The sequence below is a fragment of the Siniperca chuatsi genome, linkage group LG1 (genome assembly GCF_020085105.1).
Source record: "Siniperca chuatsi isolate FFG_IHB_CAS linkage group LG1, ASM2008510v1, whole genome shotgun sequence".
Taxonomy (NCBI): Eukaryota; Metazoa; Chordata; class Actinopteri; order Centrarchiformes; family Sinipercidae; genus Siniperca; species Siniperca chuatsi.
Window position 1 is genome coordinate 33,751,788 of NC_058042.1, and position 18,988 is coordinate 33,770,775.

The 18,988-nt window shown below is 39.0% G+C and overlaps 1 protein-coding gene across 2 annotated transcripts; it reads left to right on the forward strand.

The window, feature by feature from the left end:
• mtfmt (mitochondrial methionyl-tRNA formyltransferase) lies at positions 1 to 7,786 on the forward strand. 2 transcript variants are annotated; one of them, XM_044189125.1, is made up of 9 exons: positions 1 to 460; positions 3,272 to 3,469; positions 4,333 to 4,455; positions 4,543 to 4,645; positions 4,747 to 4,822; positions 4,912 to 5,003; positions 5,094 to 5,172; positions 5,737 to 5,810; positions 7,441 to 7,786. In XM_044189125.1, the coding sequence occupies exons 1-9, from the start codon at positions 249 to 251 to the stop codon at positions 7,594 to 7,596; spliced, it is 1,113 nt and encodes a 370-aa protein (XP_044045060.1). In that variant the 5' UTR covers positions 1 to 248; the 3' UTR covers positions 7,597 to 7,786. The 2 variants fall into 2 exon arrangements, with proteins under 2 accessions (XP_044045060.1, XP_044045069.1); XM_044189134.1 differs by lacking the exon at positions 1 to 460 and adding an exon at positions 1,132 to 1,306.
• Positions 7,787 to 18,988: the final 11,202 nt, after the last annotated feature.

Consider the following 18,988-nt stretch of genomic DNA (forward strand, 5'->3'; position numbering starts at 1 on the left):
CTGAAAATCCGGATACTAGAGGAGTAAATTCACTCCAGAAGATGGCAGTAATGCAACACCAAGCATGCAAGCTGCCGTTAAAGCTCAAAGAAGAACAAGACCGGGACGGAAGTGTAATGGTAAACATGGCGGCGCCATATGTTAACATATTTAGGGCAAATCGACTACAGTCACCGAAATTTACGCAGTTTCAGCACTGACATTTTGGACACATAATATTTTGAGCTGAAACGACAGCTGATGTTAGTATGTGGACGAACGGCAAGACAGCAGGAGCTTCTCTGAAAATCCTCAACCGCTTCCAACACTGCTGTATACAGACACTGTGGAGGAGGGAGACTGATGGGCGACAGCGGCGGCTCTGTAGACTTATGTCATCATTAGGACCCCCGTGGAGGATCCTGTTCTTTGGCTCTGATCAGTTCGCTGTGGAATCTCTAAAACTCCTCACGTCCAGCAGGTGAAAGTCTACTTCTACAAGAAGCCTATTCTGGCTGAAGCTTCCAGTGTTGCAAATATTGACATCACATAGGCTACAATATGTCTATAGCTAAATATGTTAAGAAAATGCGAACCACTCCAGGTTGAGCTGCATCACTAGTTATTTGTTTAGTTATGTTGAAAGTTAAAGGTTGAAAGTATTTAAATGATAGCCTGGCCGATACCTATATTGATATTTGAGAGTCAGTCAGACTCTTAAAACCGCTACATTGTACAATAGAGTACTGTCCAATACAACAGCACAACAACCTACAACCTCATAAATGACTACAGAGTTGAAGCACAACGTTTCTGACACACATTCAAACTCAAAAATGGAACCATATGAGGTAAACATAGGTAGTTGTTGAACCAGAGCTTATATTAACTGCGTTACACTGCGGGAATGTTGAGGATATAATGCCCACCTTAAATTGTGGTTTGGGACTTTGTTTTGAACCTTTTGATCATTTAATAAACTGTAAGCATTATGTCAGAATGCATAGGTTGGGGAGCTTAGCTCCTCTTAAAAAGACATGAGCTAACCTGAAAACACAATTTGTGGGGAAAAAAGGGGGTATTGACAGTAGCCTATGCTGTTTTTGCTATTTTTCTGTATCTTCATAATCATAGCTCGTGCGTAAAATGAGGCTATTGATGTATGATTCATGCATGAGGGTGACTCATCACTAATTAACTCAAATAAAGAAACCGGCGTGCATGCCATTCTTGCCATCACCATCGAAGCGTGGCAGCGCAATATCGTAAACTTCCCTACGCAAAGATCAGGGAAAAAACAGGCCTCTTTGGTCGCTTCTGTTTTAAGGTAAGAGCTATTCCCAATCAACTGTATTATTCACTGTTAGCACTGTATTGTATGTGATGGGTGTTGATGAGGACTAGATCCCTTGTAGGCAGCCTGTACTATTTTTGTTGGTATTTATAATGCTCATGCATGTGTGTGTTATAGGCTGGTTTGTTGATACGTGACCCTCGTATTTGATAATTGTACCGAGAAATTATTGCGCTCATCTGTATGTGATTGGTATCTCTGATCGCTATTTGCAGTACATAACTCTGCAGAGTATACTGTGCCCTGCTTTAGTTGGCCGTATTGTATCATACTTGTTTGATTTTGATACCCGCGTGGAGGTTTGATGTGGTTTATTATTATATATATCAGATGACACAAAGCAAGTAGGGTTACATGCTTGCAGCTATGAATGTTTCTTTGCAACAGGAAAGTTAGTCACAGTTAATCCGCGAAAGCGCCCCCCAGGTAAAAAAAAAAAAAAAAAAAGTGAGCTCCCCGAAAGCCATGGTATACTGGCATAGGCTGTCAAGTTCCAAAAGCATCCACATCCGTCTTCACTATAAGCCTAACACTTGTGTTCCAGGATAACTGGTCCCACAAAGCTGGTTACCGACAGGCTCTGTTATCTCTGGGTTTCTCAATCCAACTCCAGAGCAGCATATTTAATGTGATAAAATTATTGGTTCCTGCTGGGAAAACTATTCATGGAGGTAAAAAGCCATGATTCGGTGAGGTTAAAGTTTACAAAGACTAAACACAGCACAAAAATATCAAAATCAGCAGTAGAACTAGCTTAAAATAATACAGTAACAACATTCTAAAATATTTTAGAAGTATGTTTAAAATTAGCGTGAAGGTTAGTGTGAATATATTTTTATAGACTTTTATACACAGTTGACATTTTAACATGGTAAGCAGCATGGAATGGGAAGGTATGTGTTTCTAAGATGATTACTATATTTTGTGATTATTATAATGAATAATCCCATAACATGGACCCTTTGACAGTAATGCTGTTTGTGCTGTTGATGTAGGAGTGCTGCAGATAGTGGAAATGTGTTAAACTCGACTGTCAACAGTTCTTGGGGAGTACTACTGCACACTATGTGGAGTCTTTATACAACTTTTTTCACATATGCAGTAGTACTCCCCAAGACCTGTGAACAGACTTTAACACATAAAATCAGTGTTCCCCTTTAAAGAAACTTGGTGATGGTGTATGTGGCCAAAATGTTGCGTGAATGAATAATTACTTTTTATTTAAATGACATCATATCAGTAAGTCAAGTCACCTCATTATATTCAATTATAATTAGAATGTATAACTGACACAACTAATAACTATCTACCTGCTATGCTATAGAGGCCATGTGTGGGACACTGAATGAACAGTAAACATTGACTGTATTTTCATAACAGATTTCTATGCCAATTAAAGCCTTTTACTGATTTGTAAGGACTTCACTCTGTGCATTTTTTTACTTGTAACTTTAATGTGAATACAGTATTTTTTCCATACTGGGATCCTGTAGAGTGAAGAATTTACTTATTCTTTAATCAGATATTTCCAGTTTTAAATCCAAATTTTTTGCCTAATGTTATTTTGACTCTTGTACACCAGCTTGTGTTTAGACATTTAGGCCTAACATTTTAGAAGCTTGGTTTCTTTTTTTTATCCTGACACTCCCATTTCCAAAGGTCATCCAATAGTCATTACCCTAATATTTGGCATTAAAACCTAATCTTTGTCTTAGAGCTTTGAATAAAGGTGGGGGTAGATTGCCAAGTTCCAATCTTAATTTCAATTCTACTTAAACAACTGAAGTGAGGTCACAGAAGGCTTGAAAACGGGTGGCAATAGAATTTGTTGGGCATCATCATCTTGCAGCTCATGAAATGAATCTTGTAAATGTGCTTCATCATCTTGGAATAAGGGAATTAAGTGCGTGATAACTAAACTCTGTGTTCTGTTTGTAGGAGCTCCAGTAAAGGGATTGTGGAGTCCCTTGAAGTTGTTACTTTGTCTGGTGAAGTCCCAGTGAAGAGGTTTGCTCAACAGAACCACCTTCCAGTCCACAGCTGGCCCCCTGACAATGTGGATGGACAGTTTGATGTTGGGGTGGTGGTGTCTTTTGGCTGTTTGCTCCATGAGAGACTGATCAACAAGTTTCCATAGTAAGCATTTTTTGTCTATCAGTGATGTTTTAAAACCTGTGGACTGTTGCTCTGCTCTGGTCTGGCTATGGAGGGCACATGATCCGGAAAACAAGTCATGTTGTCTCTTAAATGGGATGACACTGTCCTCAGTACCCATTGAACTTAAACACAGTGGCTGTCTAATAGAAATTGCATATCTCCCACTGGAGGTCACTTATCCAGTAAAACTGCAATTTATTTCAACAGTGGTTTAGTTTTTGTTTCTCGGGCCATTGATTCTATCAGTTATGACTGCATTGTACTCACCAAAGTAATGGCAGAGATCTCAGTGTGTCATCTCATTGCTAAGAAAAGGTCAGACAGGTCAGGAAACACGAGCAGTCAGACATTGAGACAAACTTATTTGGAACAGAAAACTTCCAAACTCTCTGTTTTAAACATCCATCATAGTTTACAGACCCATTTCCTGCTTCAACTTTGTCCCACTTAACTTGTTGGTTTGTGGGAACACAGATTTTCTGTGCACCTGTCAACTTGTTTACAACCTCTCTGATTGTCTGACTGCTCATACTGCAGGCTGTATGATTTATAAGAAGGGGTGTCTAACTACTTTTGGCCAAATTGTGTATTTATAAAACAGCTAAACAGCCTGAGAGGTAGAGAGAAGAGTGCCTGACATTTGCTAACTTTATTATCCAAAGTCATCTCAAAACAATGTTCAATGTATATACATGATTCCCACAACAATGGGATGGTGTTATCCTGAAACCCTGGCCACTACATATACTTAGACATAGAGTGTAATCAACACAGAATGCATGAAATTATAAACTGTATATAAACTGTGTATGTGTGTCTGTGCTCACCCTGTTTCATTGCAGCGGGATTTTGAATGTTCACCCTAGCCTGCTGCCGAGGTGGCGAGGTCCAGCACCTGTCTTCCACACCATCATGCATGGTGACACTGTGACAGGAGTCACCATCATCCAAATCCGTCCTCACAGGTACACAGAGGGAAAATTTCTCAGTGTTCTTTCTGTTTTTTTTCCTTACTACAAACATAAACAGATTAAAATGTCCTCACATCCCAGGTTTGATGTTGGCCCCATTCTCAACCAGGAGCTTCATCAGGTCCCTGAGAAGTGTACTGCTGATGAACTTGGAGCTGTCCTAGCCACAAAGGGAGCACATCTGGTGAGTTGTTGGAACATGCCTGGTAGAAAATGGTTACCTTATCCTCTTACTACTGTAACAGGATGGTAACATAGTTACTGTATTTGTATTCTTTATTGCAGCTGATTGATACATTGATGACACTGTCTGACAGAATGGCACATAAAAGGGAGCAAAGACAGACAGGTGCAACATTTGGTACGTAGACCTGAACTACATAGACACAGTCATGCTAAATATAAAATAAGATGAATTCTTCCAACTTACACATTCATTTCATCCAACAGCCCCAAAAATCAGTATGTCCATGAGCTGGATGGTGTGGGAGGAACAGACTTGTGACCAAATTGATCGTCTGTATCGTGCCATAGGATCCCGGGTAATGATGACTGATCTGGACTGTTGTTCAGTTTGAGCAATGGAAGACCCTGTTGAATATCACTATAATGATCCTTCTTTCTGCCCTCAGATACCTTTGAGGACCACATGGATGGGCAGGACAATAAAACTTCTGGATTTTGCAGGAAAATGTCACATTTCGTTACGCAGTAAGTTTGTTAAAATCAGATTTATTGGACCATGAATATATTTACAGTGCATGCACACTTTTTTCTAGTTATTATCAGTATCCAGTTTATTTGTTTGAGAATGTAAAAATCATTCTGGTTTCAGAAAGTGAAATAAGCCTTAATCCTGTTTCTGAAAATCTTGAATATTCTAGCTGGGTTACCAGATTAGATCCAGGTTTCTGATCACTATCTGCCATGTGTGCAGGTGTGTCTCTTAATCAAACCACATTTTAGTCAGTCAGTAAAATAACAGTACAATGATGGACACACTTACAGTGGTGTATAACAGAGACTTATAACCAGTGACCAGATGGAGAAGCTAAATGCTGCAAAGTCCAGACATCTAGAATCCAGAGTAAGTTTGTACAGGAATTACAGTAATGTTGAGGAGATTGCTTGAGATTGGAGATTGTAGACACTGCTTTTTGATGGTTAAGACTTGGTTTTAGGTGTGTGTGTTTGCTGTTGCCCTATGTTACTCCAGTAATGTATAAGCTGAGTGCCATGACCCTGAGCTGTCATATATCACTCACATGTTTGCAGATCAAAGGAGGAAACCAGTCCCTGGCTCAGTGAGCTATCAGAAGGAGTCCAATACTCTGGCTGTCTGCTGTAAGGTCTGTTCAACTCTGTTAAACTCTGTTAGATTTATTTTGTTTAGTACTGACAATGACCTAAACCTGCACACCTGTCCCTCTTTACTCCACCCCCACCGCCAGGTCAAAGCATTTGTCACTGTCACTGTTCAATAAAGGCAAAAATGCATGAAAAAATAATCTTAAAAAAGGCAGGGGTGTCCACAAACTTTTCATGCCAGGGGCCACCAGGAGAAAAAAGCCTGGGTGCCATGACCCTTTTAATTTAAGAGACTATCTTACTCTGCGATTATAAAAAAAATTATTTAAACAGCTAAAGTTAACTAAGAAATAAACTGAATTCACATTTCACAAAACACTTTGAGAAGTGTAACACACAAACAGAAAAAGACACTTTTTAAAAAAACTTCATTTTGAATTTTTTGTATTTTTGTTTTTTAGTGATATCCTAAATATCCTGATGTTTGTGTGTGTGTCTGTGTGTACATATATACGGTGTGTACGGTACGGTATGTTTTTTTAAACCACTGCTCTTTTATGTTTACTTTTTGTTATTGCACATGAAATTCATGTATATTATGAAATCATGTTCAATAATCATGAATTGTTTGGGGGTATTCCTAAGCCATACCTGTAACATTTGTACATTTTCCATGGCCTGCCTGCTTTCTCTGGTTCATTAATTTCACTTCAAAATCATACTCCGTAATTAATTATATCATACTGAGTAAATTGTTCCACAGCTGAAACCCGGTTCAAGTCTGGCCAGGGACCTTTATTGCATGTTATTTTCCATTTCTCTCCCCATCATTTCCTGTTATCTCTCTACTGTTGGCTATAATTTAGGCATAAAATATCCCGAAAAGAATTTAAAAAAATCACCATAATGTACATTTCCACAGCGTTAATTATATCAGTACAACAACATATTCATATCATGCTCAACACTCTGCTGCTCTCACTTTCTCTTTTTAATCCTCATCCGTACTCATTTATTAACAATTCCAAATCACTTCTGCTTACTGTTTTTTCAATCAGTGTTAATCTACAGTCCTCTACAGTCTTCCTGTAGATGTTTCACATTAAACGCTTCAAGGAAAGGGATGTATTTTGCCCTTTGAGTCATTGAAAGTCTTTTAATGTTGACCATTTCTGCAGGAATTGTTGTGTTGTATTTTTACCAAATGATAAAAAAACTCAAAGTAGAAGCTACTGCAGTTGTTTTTTGTGTTAGAAGTATTTGTATAAACAAGAGAAAGTGTTCTCAGCAGAGTCATGAGTAAGACATGACTCCCTTGTTGTACTGATGAAATTAGTGCTGTGGAAATGTACATTATGCTGAATTTATCAAGACAACAGGTAAATATGGAGGAAGTGTAGAGTTTGTATGAACAGTTTCAACAGCAAATTAAAACAGGAGTAAATGAGAAAAGTTAGAAAATTAAGAGTATTTGAAGGAATTTAGAAAATTAAGAATAAAGGCCTGTCTCTCATAAAAATCATGTTTCAAATAAAGACCTGATTCTAACTCTGTAATGTTTTGAATGTAGTGACAATATAACTGCATTCCTTTTCCCCCTTTCCTTTCGATTTGTCATTCTGATATTTTTTTGGGTCAAACTTTTGTGTTAATCTGTGTTCCCTGTTCCAGGATGGCTGGGTGGGATTCAAGGCAGTGCTCCTGAAAAAAAGGCTGACGGCAGCTGACTTCTACAATGGCTACCTGCATCAGACAGCAGAAGGACTGTTTGTCAGTAGAAAAGGAGGAACTGAAGCACATCAGTTGAGAGAGAACTCAATGTTGTGATGCAACAACAATAACTTCCTTCCTTGATGTGAACACTGCAGACATGACATCATCACTAAATGGAATTTACTGTAGTTTGTTACTCGTCTGTTTTAAGACATCTGCATATACAGTACATTTACTGTATTACTGTATGTGTACTGTATACTTGCAATAAATGAATGCTGTTGACTGACAGATTCCAGGAACACTCATGAAAACTGTTTATTTCTATTTATTGATTTCTTTAAATATTTACCAAAAGGGCCTTTTTTCCATGACTTACAAATTTAGATTATTATCTGAGATTTTAGTAACCACTTGTACTTGGTTTGCAGGTGTTTTGTCTTTACCACTGACTACTGGAAAACACTACATCCTGAATGGTGGAGGCAATAACTCATTAGTCACATTACCAGAGGACTAAACAAGGAACCCGTGTAGTGTATTCTATGAATAACCTTATACTGTAGGAGTTGTAAGTTCATGTTATTACACTTGTTGGAAGTCATTTTTTACAGATTTTGGTCCAGAAGTTGGCAATGGTACTAATAGAGAGGTCTCATTCCCACATAGAGACTGGGAGAGATATTGAGGTGCTCTCTAACAGGCTGTCAGAGTTGAAGCTATGGTTATGTTTTGAAAACAGTAATGTTGCTTGATGGTTTGGCTGATAAATGGAAGGTCTGATAAGTGTGTGTTGTTGCATAGTGCCTGTTTATTTTCTAACCAGAAAGAATCAAGTTTGGAGGGTTGATCCATTTTAAGAGATATTTGAGCTGATTGGCCAGGTGATATAATTCAACGTTTGGGCCTTTAATTCCCCCTGGGATTTGGGTTTTTGTAAAGTTAAGAATTTTATCCGTGGTGTTTTGTTTTTCCAGTAAAATGTTGCCTTGTTTTGCCGTATTGCAGCTGCTAGAGGTTCAATGAATATAACAAAGTGGGATGGGGAGAGAGGACATCCTTGCCTGGTCCTGTTGTGTAGAGTGGCATTTTGTGAAATCAACCCGTTGGTAGTGACGGTGGCCATTGGTGATGTGTATAATGACTCTTCGAACCCTAATTTGGTTATTTGTCAAATAAGAATTTCCACTTAACCTCGTCAAATGCTTTTTCTGTGAATCAATGTGTTAGATTTTGGGTGATTCGAAAGCTGCATCAGGTTGAATAGTTTGCAAGTGTTAATAGATGATTAGTAGATTAATAAATTAGTCTTCCTTTAATAAAACCTGTCTGATCCGGATGTAAGAGAAATGGGATGACTCCTTCAATTCTGGATGCTAAGGCCTTTCATATAATTTTTATGTCTGTATTGATAAGGGATAGTGGACGATAATTAGCTGGATGAGTGGGATCTTTGTTAGGTTTCAAGAGTAGGGTGATCATTATTGAATCCATAGTTGGAGGTATTTTGGAGGTGATTGTGAGTTCCGCTATCATTCTTATGAACAATTTATTTAGCCTTTATTTAACCAGGTTTTTCCCAGTGAGATCAAGGATTTCTTTTACAAGGAAGACCTGGCCAAAAATAGCAGCGGTATGTGTGTTCAGGAGATAGCGCGGGATGTTTAAGGTAAGTTTAATCAGGATTGCTCAAAGGCATCTTGAGTTATGGGCAAATATGTGATAGGCCATGCCCACTTCCACCAATCAATATGAAATTTAAGATTTTGGTTAATACTTGCCTCTAGAGCATGCACACCAAATTTGGTGAAATTCTGTCCACCAGGTTTTGAGGTACAATTTTTTGGCATTTATGGCGCCCCGTATGGGTCGAGCTCAATACGTCTATTTCCAAACACGGCCTGAAGATATCTCCTAAGATTTATGATGATTGGACAAATCATTAATGAGGTATGATCAGTTTTGTGCTAAGATTTATGATGATTGGACAAATCATTAATGAGGTATGATCAGTTTTGTGCTAAGCCTCCTGTTGCAAAGATATTTTGGTTGATGGCGGCCATGTTTTTTGACCGATCTTGCTAATTTATAATAGAAACGGGTATCTCAGTCCCGCAGTGCTGTATAAAAATGTTGGTGTTGATAGAGTCAAAATTCAAAACGTTCTATTCATTTTACTGTTTTTCACATTATGCAAATTAGCAAAAAATCCAACATGGTGGACTTTAATGCTCCCTAGAGGCTTTTTTGTAGAGCACATTGAGCATGACTAGTGTGAGAAATTTCAAGTCAATCGGAGTCACGGTGTTAGGGGCGTGGGACGTGGCCTTTCCAAAAATGAGTTTTTGGGCCTTAATTACAGCGCCACCATGTGGCTGACTGGACTCATTTGCACATCATTTCCAGATATTGGGCCAAGTGTTGTGTTTCTAGCTCATTTCAGCTCAATTTGAGCCGCAGCATAAGACAAATAATAATAAATATAGCCACAGGCGGCAATGGGCTGGTTTAAACCTTTTTTTCGTTCAATGGGAGGAAGCGACTCAATCGGCCAAAAATTAAAGTTGCAGGCAGCAATGCGCAAAGTCACTTCAGCTTACTTAATTCAGTTTAAAAGAAGGAGTGAGACCAATCACACACTTGTTCCATCATCACAAAGCCTGCAGCTTTTCACCATAGCTTTAAAATGATTCAGGGTTACTATGTTTTAAAGTTTAAGATCAGTCTGTAGATTGTTCCATGCAGTAGGTGCGGAAAACCTAGTACATAAAGCATCGCCTAGTGTAAATCATGTGTGAATTTTTCTAAACAAAATGAGAAGGTCTAAGGATACTAAACAGCTATCCACAGTCAAGTTATTTGGTCTGTTGTCAATTTCAGTTACAATATTTCTACTTACCAACCAAAGCGCAGGGCTGGATTGTTGGATGTTCTCTTTGTCTAAGAGATCAACCAATATGTTAGTGTCGTCTGTGTCAGTGTGTGTGTGCAAGCTGACAGTGGGTTCAAACCATAGACTGTATAGGTTCAAACTAGCAGGCCTACAAACAATACAAAACAATGCAGTAAATGGCAAAATTCTGCTCTGACAAGTCGTCTGGATGTCAAATGACAAATATAAAATAAATATATGAATACCTAAGATAAAGCATCTATACTGTAGTGCCTGCATTACACAAGTGGATCACTACTGTTAAATATTAGCAGCATCATATGATCAAAGGTAAAGTGTAAATCAAGGTTTAATTCAAGCTCACTCATAAATAATCAGAATCAGAAATACTTTATTGATCCCCAAGGGGAAACTCTTTTGTTACAGCTGCTCACTATCACGTCAGGCACACAGGGATAGAAGTTCTAGGCAAATCAAAATATAATACACTATAATACAGGCAAGATAAATTAAGTACAAGTGGATAGAAGTATAAAATTAAAATAAGTGTAAAGTACAAAATGGATGTACCAGTTGATGATAAGTATGTATGGTATAATAATACAATGTAATAATATAAGTAGTAAGTAATAGTGCATGAACTGCCAAGTTAAGTGTAGCTTATTAAGATTATTATGAGACGGTGGATATTGCACAGCAGTAATAGAAGTATGAATAAATATCAATAAATAGGGAATTTTAAACTGAAGAGTATATTGCACAGCAGTATTAAACTGAGAATATTGCACAATTATTTCAAGTATTGGAGTGATGTTAATGATCCAATGTCCAGTTTAATGACTTAGGGTCATATAGACTAACACTTAGAGGGAGGAGTTAAAGAGTTTGATGGCCACAGGCAGGAGTGACTTCCTGTGGCGCTCTGTGGTGCTTTTTGGGGGGATGAGTCTTCCGCTGAAGGTACTCATTTGTTTGACCAGCACGTCATGGAGCGGGTGGGAGACACTGTCCAAGATGGCATGTAGTTTGGCTAGCATCCTCCTCTCTGACACCACCGACAGAGAGTCCAGCTCCACCCCCACAATGTCACTGGCCTTACGGATTAGTTTGTTGAGTCTGTTGGCGTCCGCTACCCTCAACCTGCTGCCCCAGCATGCAACAGGATAGCACTGGCCACCACAGACTCATAAAACATCTTCAGCATTGTCTGGCAGATGTTGAACGACCTCAGCCTCCTTCAGGTCAGCCTGGATTGCCCTCACCTCCTCCCTATTATCATCAGTAAAGACATTCAGGATGTCTTTGATGTCCTTTGTTACCGTGGGTAACAAAGGACATTGTTTACACCAGCTGTTCCCTGGTGTAAACAATGCGGCCAAACAGCTGATCTGCAGAGGTGCCCTGATCGAGTAGCAGGAGAAGAAATTTCACGGCGAAAAAAAGTACCAAAACACTGATTACTACTCTGATTTTCATAAAGACCGTAGTTTAAATTATGCTAAGCTAAAAGTTGGAAAAAGTAAGACGACGAGATGGAGCTACGGCAACAGGCAGCATGCACGTTGGCACATGCGCACTAGTTGTTTTATAAAGATTGTTCATGATAAAGTTTGTTTAGTGTGTGTAACCTTTGGTTTATAACTTACATGCACATTCAACAACAAACTAGCCAGACTGTTCTAACCTATCCAGTATAAAGATTAAAGCTAGCCAAAGATTGGTTAACTAGTGATTCTTTTGTCAGTCAACTTGGCTAAAGTTAGTATTAGCGGCTATGCTAGCGATAACATCGTGGCTAATATTAGCTAGCTAACAATAAGGGCTTAACTACGCTGCACAAATATTTCACCCATTGGTTCATGTTTAAATTCTGTATGAGTTAGAAACCACCAAACCTGTTTTTCGACCGTTCAAAACATTAACAGTTAGAAGAGGCTCATTGTAGAAAAGGTTTCAGTCGTAGTCATCTGGACACTGTTTTCAGAATCAAGACGTTTCGGCTCCCATCCGGAAGTCATTCTCAATTGTGAAAAAATTGGACGGGAACTGGAAATTTAAACTACTCTGAGTTACATAAGCCCTGCCCTCAGGAAGGAATCTGCCTGAGTATCTGTAAATAGCTAGTTTCACCTGAAACTGACCTAATAGTTTCAAGATGGCCCAGTAATCAGTAATCAGGCCTATTGTTCTCTGGCTGCATCTACTTCATCACTGCTAAGTGCCTGATTAGCATGTGATAGGCGTGACCAAGGTGATAATACACTCTGATAGACTTTGGGCAGATTAAATCTCAGACCACCATTTCTGTTCAAAGAGGGTTCTCTTTCTTCACAAAAATGGCTTCCTTGACGCCCGTTCAAACCAACTCTTCTCTCTACTAAGAATCTTCACCTCACTGTCTTCAAATGTGTGGTTTGTAGCTTTTAAATGCAAATGCACGGCGCTCTGTAATCCTGAGTTAGCGTGTCGTCTGTGCTGATAAAGTCTTCTGTGAAGTGGCTGTTTGGTTTCGCCTATGTACCGTTCTTTGCAGTTTTCCTCACTGCACTGAATGGAGTAGACAACATTGCTCTGTTTCTGTGTGGGTAACCTGTCCTTAGGGTGAACGAGTTTCTGTCTTAAAATGTTGCCTGGTTTAAAGAAAACAGGAACATCGTGCTGTCTAAAGATCCTTTGTAGTTTTTCAGACAGTCCAGACACATAAGGAATGGAGACACCGTTCCTTCTTGGTTCAGTTACACTTTTGTCCTGTTTTTACAGGAAACCAACACATACGGATCAATACCTGCTCTTTGACTCACACCATCCACTACAGCACAAGCTGGGTGTAATCCGGACATTACAGCACAGAGCCAAAGAAGTGCCCACAGGCTCAGAGGGTAAGAAGAAAGAGGAAAGGCATGTCCAGAATGCACTCTCAGCCTGTGGTTATCCTACTTGGGCTATCAACAAAGTTAAAAGAGCCAAAAAAACAGGACAAAAGTGTAACTGAACCAAGAAGGAACGGTGTCTCCATTCCTTATGTGTCTGGACTGTCTGAAAAACTACAAAGGATCTTTAGACAGCACGATGTTCCTGTCTTCTTTAAACCAGGCAACACTTTAAGACAGAAACTCGTTCACCCTAAGGACAGGTTACCCACACAGAAACAGAGCAATGTTGTCTACTCCATTCAGTGCAGTGAGGAAAACTGCAAAGAACGGTACATAGGCGAAACCAAACAGCCACTTCACAGAAGACTTTATCAGCACAGACGACACGCTAACTCAGGATTACAGAGCGCCGTGCATTTGCATTTAAAAGCTACAAACCACACATTTGAAGACAGTGAGGTGAAGATTCTTAGTAGAGAGAAGAGTTGGTTTGAGCAGGCGTCAAGGAAGCCATTTTTGTGAAGAAAGAGAACCCTCTTTGAACAGAAATGGTGGTCTGAGATTTAATCTGCCCAAAGTCTATCAGAGTGTATTATCACCTTGGTCACGCCTATCACATGCTAATCAGGCACTTAGCAGTGATGAAGTAGATGCAGCCAGAGAACAATAGGCCTGATTACTGATTACTGGGCCATCTTGAAACTATTAGGTCAGTTTCAGGTGAAACTAGCTATTTACAGATACTCAGGCAGATTCCTTCCTGAGGGCAGGGCTTATGTAACTCAGAGTAGTTTAAATTTCCAGTTCCCGTCCAATTTTTTCACTATTGAGAATGACTTCCGGATGGGAGCCGAAACGTCTTGATTCTGAAAACAGTGTCCAGATGACTACGACTGAAACCTTTTCTACGATAGAACACTCCTGGACGAATGAGGGACTACACCGTCTTATTTTGAAGAGGCTCATTGCTACTTACCAGAATAGACTTGAGAACAAACTGGACCCGACTCCCTCTGGCTCCTCCATGTTGACTCCAACATACTACAGATAGACGAAGTAACCAAAACGCCTAGAACCTTTTGCCCCCTGATTGGACAGTTTGACTTGATTGGCTATTCAGCACAGATGTTAAAACGGTCAAAATTTGTGCTTGTAACTCATAGCTTGTAACTTCAGCGTTGCATACAAAGATAGGACATTTGTGTGTAAAATATTCCTGCACATATTTTAATTACACATACACAAAATATTTCTACAGCTGCAAAACTTTAGTTACACATTCAGATACGGGCATGCAAAATTTTTTCACATGCACACAACAAGTGATATACAACTGCAGGCTGTGAAATTATTTGTGAACATCATTTCACAAGCTCAAAATGTTAATGACCCTAATTTGTTTCCATAGTTGAGCTTGTTGTCCTTGTTTTTAATAAAGCTATTTCTGATTCTGATTAATATTAATAAAATTATTTATAAGGACGAATAATTACGGGGCACCACCCAGGGATCAGGGACCAATAACCAAAACATGAAAACAGTCTCAAAAAGTAGTTGCCCACTTAGAAATGTCAATATTTAAAATACTATTTTACATTAATAAGATGGACAGTGAAGGATGAATCCGAGCACTGACTGTCACAACCAGCTGTCATTACAACACATACCCAAATAACCACAGACAACTGCTCTTTAAAAAGGTACAGTAGAGTTTATTTAATTATAGCACCGATCAATAATCAATAACTTCAGCCAATAAACCACTATTATCTACTCTAAGCACAATACAGAGGGGGAAGCGAGGAAAATGGCAGACATGACCACATGGGTGGCTCATCACGCAATGATCCAAAATGGCAGGCAGGCCCGCGAAACTCAAAGGGGAAGAACCAAAATAGAGGACGCACTGTACTCGTCCTCAAGTTTAAAGATGGCTCCATGGAAGGCTGCCTCTGTGTTTTGGTACGCATTGTTTTGACTTGTTTTATTCATAAATTCAGCTCTCTGCTGCGCTCACTGTGCAATAAACTGGATGAACTTCAACTGCTGGTGAGGAAAAACAGAGACTTTTATTCATCTTCCGTTTTAAGCCTCACGGAGATGTGACTGTGTGGATCGATACCTGACTGTGCGCTGCAGCTGGCAGGCTTCCAACTCTTCAGAGTGGATCGCAGATCGGATGTGTGTTGATGTGTGTAAGGTGTGTAAATGTGTGTGTGGATTAGTAAAGGAAAAGAGAGGGGGAGAGGAAAAAGGCACACAAAGCAAGGTACAAAAGATCCTAAATGCTGTGGCAAGACACAATTGTCCCTTTATCACACAAGAACCCAGCAGCGAACTTATATTCGGCAGCTGTGTTGCTGGACTTTGGTTTTAAAAAAGCAGCAGTTATTGACTCTGCAGTGGCGAAAGCTAACACAAGTAAAGGCCCAGCGGTGTGGTACCAATACAAACAATGAAACGTGCTAAGCTAAGCTCAGAAACACACAGCAGGAAACAGGATGTGGTGGTCCATTATTTCCCACAGTAAAACAACAAAATCACAGCAATGAAGCTCTGGTAAAATAACACAGTTATAAACCTATCTCTGCCCAGACACAAGCCTCTTACTTGAGCTCGCCCTTGGTAGCAATTTCATGCGTCATGGAGGCCGTCATGTCGGCGGGTTCAACGGCAAAGCTTATCCTCACAGTAGCTGAGGAAAACAGCAGAGTCGACTAAGTGTGGAGAAAGCAGGGCGCAGCGGTTATCCTTTTCTCCATCATTTCTCCCCTTCCTGATTTCTTATTTTTTTGCATGTTTGTCACACTTAAATGTTTCAGATCATCAAACAAATTTAAATATTAGTCAAAGATAACACAAGTAAACACAAAATGCAGTTTTTAAATGAAGGTTGTTATTATTAAGGGGAAAACAAAATCCAAACCTACATGGCCCTGTGTGAAAAAGTGATTGCCCCCCCCTGTTAAAACATAACTTAACTGTGGTTTATCACACCTGAGTTCAATTTCTCTAGCCACACCCAGGCCTGATTACTGCCACACCTGCTCTCAATCAAGAAATCACTTAAATAGGACCTGCCTGACAAAGTGAAGTATACCAAAAGATCTTCAAAATCTAGACATCATGCCGTGAGCCAAGGAAATTCAGGAACAAATGAGAAAGAAAGTAATTGAGATCTATCAGTCTGGAAAAGGTCATAAACCCATTACTTAAGCTTCCATAGGGAGCGGGTCCCCTTCCATGGAGGTCGCCATTTTGCACCACCATATTTCTACAGTAGCCCAGAATGGACAAACCAAACACTGGCTCTAGATAGGGCCGTTCGCATTTTTCGCAAGTTTCACAGCAACCAAAGTTTCTCTTACACGTTTGGAAGTGGAGGGTGAGGCCACCGTTATTTAAATGGTTGCAAACCGTAATTTCACAGGGTGAATGACACAAAATCCTACACACTGGACCTTTAAATACTCACATAAAAGGACACACCCTGGTTTTAACTGGCTGTTTAGTGAATGATGAAACAGTGGGATTTCTGAACACAAATGGATTTGTACTGCCTTTTCCAACACCCTTAGCTGCAATACACAAGCCACTTGTGCTCACATTTTTAATTAATCTTCAGCAAGTAAGTTTTACCATGTCCTTGCCTCTTCTGACCTCCAACTCCACCATTCAATGCGCACTGCTGATATTTTTAATTCCTTTAATTGTACTAAATATTTTAGACATAATCACACCTTTTAGACTCAAAAAGCCTAAAACGTCATCTCAGCATTGGCTAAATGAAGAAATCCACTCACTGAAGAATATTTGTCAAATGGAGGAGTACAAAACCTTCAAGGCTGACGGATCTCATGAAAACCTTGAACTTAGAGGTAAAAAAATTCTCAAGCTAGGTACTGCTCAGTTCTTATAGAGAAGCATAAGCACAACTCAAGACATTTATTTTAAATTGTTAGCTGCACTACAACCCCCCCCATACAATAACTTACTCCACCTGCTCATACTCTCCCTGAGTTTTGCTGTAACACATCTAGCTCCCTAGTATTGTTTAAACCTGTGACAACTCAACATCTGACCAACACCATGGCTAAATGACATCATCCACATGTTCCAGCTATGTGTAAGTTCTCTCTTAAGTTAGGGTGTAAAGTCGACACTAGAGGCTTAGTAACTACTAGTTAGTTTGTGACTAAATCAGCTACTAAAATTGGTTGCACTGTGATTACTTGGGGCATAACCTTATTAGTTTGTACATAAAGTCATAACTAAGGCAACTGGCCAATCACTGATCAAAGATAGAGTTCCACTGTCATGGTTACGGTACGCATTAGCTTTCTGGATGGTATGAGCCACTTGGCATTGTAGCACATCGTAGTAAGCTAGATTGTTATTGAAATATCATATCAATAATTGGGTGTCTACTGGATTACGGTGTTGCAAAATGGCATTTAATTAATAAAAAGAGTATGCTGTGTGGCAGGAAAACTGCTGTTTTTAGTGAGTATAATTCTGTGATATTTTATGATTTATACCTACCCTAGGGGCATGTGTAACTATTTAGTTGTTACTTAGAGTTATATTGTAACTTATCTCTGTGGTGCAACCGTGTTTATTTTAGTAATGCATAAATCACAACTTATATATATATATATATAACTTATTATACTTATATATATATATATATAACTAGGCTAAGTTTTAACTTAGACACAGGTGGTGCAACAGGCTGATGGACATCCTTCCACTCACTTTTTAAAAAGAGATATTTTCATCCATCTCTCCATTTATGCTAGCCATACTTCTTCTCTCATTTCTGGTCAAGTGCCTGAGTGTTTTCAATCACCAGTAGTTCAACCACTTCTTAAAAAGTCATCTCTTCATCTCTTCCATTTTAAGTTTTAAGTCTTATTTTTATTCTCTCAAGTTCAATAGATGTATTTTTGTTTTATTTGTGTTGTTTAACATTATTGATCCTTTTTCATTTCCAGTGAAGTTGTTGTTGATGTTTCAAATATACTGTTATATTTGCTGTTAGTGTTATATTTTTGACATTTTTTTAACTGTACAAAGTCCCACTTAGTACATATCTTGGTCACAATTCTTTATTAACCAAATTTAAGTAATGATTTCTGTTAAAAAACTAAAAAACAGCTGACATATCATCAGATATTTCAGCATCAATATCGGTACCATTCTAAAAAATCCAGAATCGGTCAGGCTTTAATAAGAAGATAAGAAGTAGCCTTCGACTTTAAATGTGTTATATTACTCAATTTACGTTTTATGTTGGTGAAATTTTAGTCAAAACATTGTTTTATTTAAAAGTTACATTGTTGCTCTGAAGGTGTTCAATTGTGTATTGTATTTATCCAGCTAGTGCATCTTTTGTACTTGTTTTTACCTGTTAAACTGCGTTCATGCATAATAAGAAATAAAACTTAAACCACCTCAGTAGCTTGAAAGAAATTAGGAAATGATTGTCTATGATAGGGTTCCTTTCTATGGACCGTACCACACTACTCTCTAACCCAGGGAACTCTCACGTGCACTTTCACTACCGTCTCAAAGAGCACTAGATACCAACGATCGCTTATAAAGAAAAGTTTTTCTATTGAAAAATACAATTCTACATACAGCCATTTAAATCTATTTTGAAGCAAATATCACATATAATGTTGTCTCTTACCAATCCCCTCACCCCCACCCACCCCCCCTGCAGCTGTCGAGTGGTAAC